The sequence below is a fragment of the Sinocyclocheilus grahami genome, unplaced genomic scaffold (assembly GCF_001515645.1).
Source record: "Sinocyclocheilus grahami isolate Dianchi unplaced genomic scaffold, SAMN03320097.WGS_v1.1 scaffold45.1, whole genome shotgun sequence".
In the NCBI taxonomy this organism is placed as follows: Eukaryota; Metazoa; Chordata; class Actinopteri; order Cypriniformes; family Cyprinidae; genus Sinocyclocheilus; species Sinocyclocheilus grahami.
The window spans coordinates 387,645-394,288 of record NW_015505224.1 but is presented as its reverse complement, the minus strand read 5'-3'; the positions used below and the strand labels follow the sequence as shown (position 1 = coordinate 394,288).

The window sequence follows — 6,644 nt, the reverse complement described above, 5'->3', positions numbered from 1 at the left end:
TTTTTTATCCCACCTGACCACACAATAATACAGTCTTGAAGTGGATCGTATCTTTTTTTTTTTCTTTTCTTTTCTTTTTGAGCTTCTCATTATAGACATCCACTAAAAATGACCTGCTGGGTAAAGTAATTCAGGAAGAAGAAACATTTGTTTGTCACCACATGTTTGCCTGATGTTTTGTTATTTTGATTTAATACAATGAAATTAATTTTAAGTGTGTCTTTAGAGATAATTCGCTAAAAAATTAAAATGCTGTCATCATTTACTCAACCTCATGTCATTCCAATCTCGTGTGAAGTAATTCTTCTGTGGAACATGATATTTTGAAGAATGTGGGCAACCTAACAGCTTCTAGTTCCCATTGACGTCCATATGTTTTTTTCTTTCTCTCCATACTATGGAAGTCAATGGAACCCAGAAACTTGTTTTTGAGGCCACTGTATACGTGTAGTTGAAGCACACACTATGTCTGTGAACTTATATTTATTTAGTTATTTGATAACATTTGAATGTACATTACTGTTCAAAAGTTTGGGGTCAGTAAGTTATTCCAAAAACTGACAGTAAAGACATTTATAATTAATAATTTACTGTATTTTTGATTAAATAAAATACAGCCATGGTAAGCATAAACGTTTTCTTTCAAAAACAAAAGCAAAACATTTTGAATGCTAGAGTTTGTTTAAAGAAACGATTGTATAATTTTAGGTGCTGCTATTTAGTTTTTTTTGCCGTTTTAATCCTCTTGCTGCTTTCACTAGTTAATTTAAATGGTCATGCAGAGTAAAAAATGATTTTTTTCTCACAATATTCTATATAGTCTGCTATTTTCAATTAGTATGAGCTCATAAATTCTACCTGCACAATAAAAGAATTAACAAAATGTTGTTTAAAGTAGTTTTCCTGCCAGCTACCCATAAAAATCTTCTCTTTTACTTGTATTGAAATTCATCCACTGTATTGTCCCAACATCACACTATTTCCACATCCTGACCAGCTCTCACCTCTCTCTTCTCCTTCAGCCTGTTTAGGAAACCCTTTGATGGTGGGAAGAGGACGATGGATCATGGCAGTCAGCAGCCACAGACTCCGCAGATGCCAGGACCCTTCACAGGTTATGCGGGACCCCAGGGCCCATACCCTGGGCAGCACCCAGCCCTGTTACGGCTGGACGAGGTGCAAAGGGAGATTGCCACCCTGGGTCCACAGGTGTGCTCTTACAGCGGCCTGCAGAGCGACAGGGAGTACAAACGACTGGAGCGAGAGCTGACCCGATTACTGCTGGAGGTCGATAAGGTCAGGACAGGCCATCCAACTTTTTAGTTCGGTATGAAGTCACACTAGTTTGTTCTTCTTAACCATGTTTTGTTTCCTGACCCAGGTGGAGACGGAGGGCCGGCCGGAGCTTCAGCAGGCTCGGAAGCGTGCGGCAGGAGAGGTGGAGGGTCTGCTTCGCTACCTGGAGGGCAACGCTACGCATCCGTCTCGGCTGGCCATTGAGGAGCTGACCCAGGAGGTGCAGAACTTGCTGAATGAAGGGGTTGTGGGGCCGTTCCGGCAGGGCCAGGCTCAAGATGCCTTTGAGATCAGTGAGGAGCTGGTGGAGGCTGTGCAGGATGTGGCCATGCGGCTGGCTCAGGTTAAGACGGGTGGAAGTGTCCCTCTCAGGAAGGCCCGTTACAAAGCGCTGACACGGGTCTGTGCCGTACAGGAATTACTGGAGGGTCGTGTCCGCACTCAAACGCTGGCGCTGCCATTGTCCGATGACACGCATGAGGCTGTGCAGCGTATTAATCAAGTCATGGCGCAGGTGAGTGGTATTTATATAATTCACAATCCTGCATCTTAACCAGCAAATCACTGTTATTTATTTTACATGTGAAGATACAGCAGTTAAAAACAGACCTTTTTTATTTTAAAAGTCGGAGAGAGAGTAGAAAATAGCCATTAAAATGTTAATAGTGTGTTTTTTGTACAAAAACATAAGGAGAAAATACAATCAAAATTTACACTACCATTCAAAAGTTTGGGGTGAGTAAGATCTGAAGGATCTTGTGACACTGAAGACTGGAGTAATCATCCTGAAAATTCAGCTTTGCACCACAGGAATAAATTACATTTAAAAAAATGATTCAAATAGAGAACAGTTATTTTAAATGTAATAATATTTCACAATTTTACTGCTTTTACTGTATTTATGATCAAATAAATGCAGCCTTAATGAGCATAAGAGACGTCTTTAAAAACATTAAAAAAAAAACTTTCCTAGCCCACTTTTGAATGGTTGTGTATAGGGCTGGGCAATATGGCCAAAAAAATTATCATGATAATGTTTTTTCATATCAGTCGATATCGATAATTATCACGATAAATGTCACATTTTTATTTCTTTCAAGTTTAAAGGCAGATTTTTGCTCCAATGTGAAAGTTGTAAAAACCAGACAGTTAATTTTTTGTGGTCAGAACACGACACTTTTCCAGTCATTTTTCCTTAACAAAATAAATATCTTAATAGAAAAAAATAAATTCTTAGTTCTGCACGTTCTAATGAGTAATATTGTTTCAAATCAAGAAACAGGTTTGTACGGAGCCTTGCACATGGCATGCAGGAAAAAAAGAGTAGGCTAAATCGTGCGCACGATTTACTATTTCGTTCCCTCGATTTAAAAATTGTGCACACGATTTAGCAAATCGAGGGAACTAATTAGTAAATCGAGGGAACGAAATAGTAATCGTGTGCACGTTTTAGTACATCGAGGGAACGAATTAGTAAATTGTGCGCACAATTTATTTTTTTTCTTGCATGTCATGTGAAATCTCTTAGAAATACACATTTAATAGTAGCTTAAGTTAGGATGCAGATGTCGATCTATGTTTATTATCAAAATCAGTAATATCTGTAATTATTTTAGCAACCTAATTTTTATGTAGTGAAATATAATTATTCTGACTGTTTGAGTTTTATTTTTTTTAATTGACCACTGGTCTTCCATAGTAGCATACATTTAGATCATGATAATCACCGTTAAAACCACAAATATAGCATGTAATATGGTTTTTAGGTATTTGTATGAAAAACAGTAGCAGAGTCTAAATAAATTTAGTATAAATGCATAAACGCTATAGCTTAATCACAAAAATAAATACTGTAATTATATTCCATTAATCCTCCTCCAATACATTTAAAACGCACTGTGTTTCTCCTCTTTGTCAGCGCTGTATCATCTGGCTGTAAACAGAGTTATTTGTGTTCTTCGCTGAGTGCAAGTGCTTCACACTGGATCTCACAGCACCGTTTGATCGAGACTCATCAGCGAGTGAACGCATCTGCGCTAGTGAAGCTCGTGCCGCGCCGCCATTTAAACTTTGATCCGAGTGGATAAACGATCCGAGAGGCACGCTTCAAATGAGTTGTGCTCTTTCGTTCCACCTTTGCCTCATAAACATTGTATTGTCTATCGAGGAAATTTATAACGCGCGATAATTATCGTTATTGATTTATCGCTCAGCCCTAGAACTTGTGTATATAACCTCTTTAATCATTTTTGAAAAAACGTTCTGATTTTAGCCATGATATGACTTAAACAATGTTGACAGTTAAATAAAGAAAACCTGAGATGAACTCATCTTGTGTAGGTGAGTGGTGCCCGGTGCCAGGAAGTGGCTCTGCTGATGGGTCTGAGTGGGCGTGATAGCTGTGCCCACCTGGCGAGGATCCTTACAGAGCTGTTGGTTGAACTGGACGCCCTGGATGTGTCTAGTAATGCTGCGGTGAGGAATTACAGAAAACAAGTGGTGGAGGAGATCAACGGTCTGCTAAAACATCTTGACCTGGAAGGAGAAGGAGAGGACACACGCAGGTAACACATCAACACACAAACTACAGTATGCAGCACCACTGAAATTCTGTTTAGTGTTTACAAATGAGACATTCAAGTAGTCTTATTTAAGGGTGAAATTTGAAAATATAAATTAGAATTTTTTGTTAAAAGATAAACATTTTAATATACAAAAGTTTTAAATAATTGATTTGTTTTTTTTTTTTAAAGAAGTGAATAAATGTATTACTTTCAGGTATTACAAGTATTAAAATTAACATTACCATTCAAAACAAGTTTGGGTATCATTCCACAAAAATATTAAGCTGCAAGTTTTTTTTCAACATTAATAATAACAAAAATGTTTCTTGAGCATCAATGATTAAGAAACATTTCAAATATCAAGAAAACATTTTTATTGTTATGAATGCTAAAAACAGTTGCTGCTTAATAATTTTGTGGAATTCATGTTATTTGTTTCCTATGTTATTTTTCAGGATTCATTTTTTTTTTTTTTTTAAGGAAGTCCTTTGTAACACCTTTTTCCCCCATTTTTATATATATTAAATAATGTATACAGTATATATCATTTAAATGATTATTATTATTAATACTCAAAATTGAACTTGTATGTGATCAATAGTTATTTGAATGGATTATTAGTTACTTAACCTATATTAATGAAGTTAACTCACTGTATCTCCAGGTATGATCTAGCGCAGAATGACTCGATCCGTGAAATTGAGGCGATCAGGGGCCGCGTCTCAGTGCTGCGGGAGGAGGTGCTCCGGCACGGTGCTGCAGGACAGGGGACGGAGCTGCAAGGTCTCCTCACGCACCTGGATCAGGTGGGCACGGGGCGAAATCCCTGCATCCGGGAGGCGCGGCGCAGGGCCGTGCTGGAAGTTCAGGCGCTCATCACCTTCCTAGACCTCTGGGAAGCCCTCGGACGGCGTAACCCCGGATCAGACGAGCCTCCGCCTCATGCAGCCGTGTGGCGTGTCTTAGCCAGCCTGTGCGACCTGCAGGCTCAGGCTTTGGGCTTTGATGGCAAGAGGGCTGACAAGAGCTACATGGTATTAGAGGAGCTACTGACCAAACAACTTCTGGCTCTTGATGCTGTGGACCCTCAGGGTGACCAGGGGACCAAAAATGCCCGTAAGCAAGCTGTTAAACATGCTCAGAATATCCTTAGTTACCTGGATATGAAGACAGATGAGTGGGAGTACTGAGAGGCCCATTAAAGAGACTGGGAATAAGGAGCTGCAAGGAAAAAGGCAAAAGGTTTTTTGCCTCTTGTGCGACATATGAGGACACGGTCGTGCCGAGGATACAGGCCATGGGCGGAATTTTTCATTTGTATATAAAAGACTATGTATCGCCGTGGGCAGCGAGACTGTTACCCATGATGCACTGCACCTGCTGCTTTTATTGGTCCATTACTGGTCCCTGAAAGCTGCCTTTCTCCTAGCAGAAGGAAACATGGTTTCTACTGCATATGAAGCATTTGTTTTCATGACAATAACCCATGATCTTTTTAGTTGAATCTGTGCTGTTGATTGGTGTGGTGTGGTGCTAAACCCAGTTTGGCTGCCAAAATCTGCTTCTTGCTTTTTCCCAGATGCCCGGATGGAGCACATTTCAGTCTTTATCGCGGTGTGAGTACATCAGCTCTATAAACAACAACTGACCCAAAGGGAACAATATTTTAGCATTTCCTTGTATCTTCTACATATATGTCCCAGTTTATGTTAAAGGGATAGTTCACCCAAAAATAAAAATTCTGTCATTAATTTACAAACATTGGTTTGTGATATCAGTTTAAAGGTGAAGTGTAATTTCTGTGCCGTTTGTGTCAACAAATGGACAGTGTTTATACACTTTTTAGGGTATTTAACATGAAATGACACACTTCACCTTTAAAGAAGACTCAATGACAGCTAAAAAAAAATCAATCAGACTTCTAAACCTCCCTGTAGTTTTGTCAGATTTCATAGAGGACTGTGACCAAAATGCAATGAGGAGACGTTTCTTTTTACTATGGAGGACAAAGAATAGAAACTAGTTCACAGGGTTTCTTGTCTTCTCCATTGGTTTTTTTTGCTGTTAGGCAAAAAGTGCCTGTGCAAGTGACTAGGGAATCAAGCAGAGACTGTGTGTGTGTGTGTCTGTGATTGTAAAAAAAAAAAAAAGTGGTGCGTGCTATTTTGGTGGTGAGACTGATCAAAGTGGACAGGGTTGTTCTAGGACATTTTCATCGGAGCGGCAGGGAAAGACGGCAAGCTATCAAACAAACTCAAACACTGGCTACATTCACACAGATCAATGTGACCCAAATTCTTTTTTTCTGTTACACATGATAGATCTGGGGTTTTGGGATGACAGTACTATGAACCAATATAGATTTTGTTTACTTTCATATGTGGGTAAAAAATCGGATGAAGTGAGTTCCCATGTGACTTTAGTGTGAATTTAGAGGATTTTCGTCATATTTGCACATTGGATTTACCCTTGGTTTGACTCAAACAAATGTATGAATTACACTATAAAAGTACTACACATAAAGGTGCAACAGTATATTTTCTTATTCTGTTTCTTTACTGTTTACTCTCAAATATTGTGAGCTTGGTTTGCCTTAACTATTATTTGGCACCACTGTGGATTTTTCATTGGCCAACATGAATAGTTATCTAGAGAGCAGATAACTATTAGCCCATGGGAAATATATGATAATACAATAAGGCAACAGAGTGCAACAGTGGTGTTCCAGATGTAAAAATCATATTCATTTTCTCCATAGAGAAATTGATTTTAATGATAACTTGC

General features: G+C 38.8%; 1 protein-coding gene across 1 annotated transcript; it reads left to right on the top strand.

Annotated features, from left to right (window-relative positions):
- Positions 1 to 711: 711 nt before the first annotated feature.
- Positions 712 to 6,383, top strand: LOC107582493 (BAG family molecular chaperone regulator 5-like). Its single transcript, XM_016268360.1, has 4 exons — positions 712 to 1,296; positions 1,382 to 1,810; positions 3,637 to 3,860; positions 4,525 to 6,383. The coding sequence occupies exons 1-4, from the start codon at positions 1,060 to 1,062 to the stop codon at positions 5,048 to 5,050; spliced, it is 1,416 nt and encodes a 471-aa protein (XP_016123846.1). The 5' UTR covers positions 712 to 1,059; the 3' UTR covers positions 5,051 to 6,383.
- Positions 6,384 to 6,644: the final 261 nt, after the last annotated feature.

Bases quoted from the DNA above. Each gene is read 5' to 3' on its own strand.
- LOC107582493 (XM_016268360.1), top strand. From the start codon at position 1,060: ATGGATCATGGCAGTCAGCAGCCACAGACTCCGCAGATGCCAGGACCC. The intron at 1,811-3,636 runs GTGAGTGGTATT...CATCTTGTGTAG, and splicing joins TTAATCAAGTCATGGCGCAG to GTGAGTGGTGCCCGGTGCCA. The intron at 3,861-4,524 runs GTAACACATCAA...CTGTATCTCCAG, and splicing joins GAAGGAGAGGACACACGCAG to GTATGATCTAGCGCAGAATG.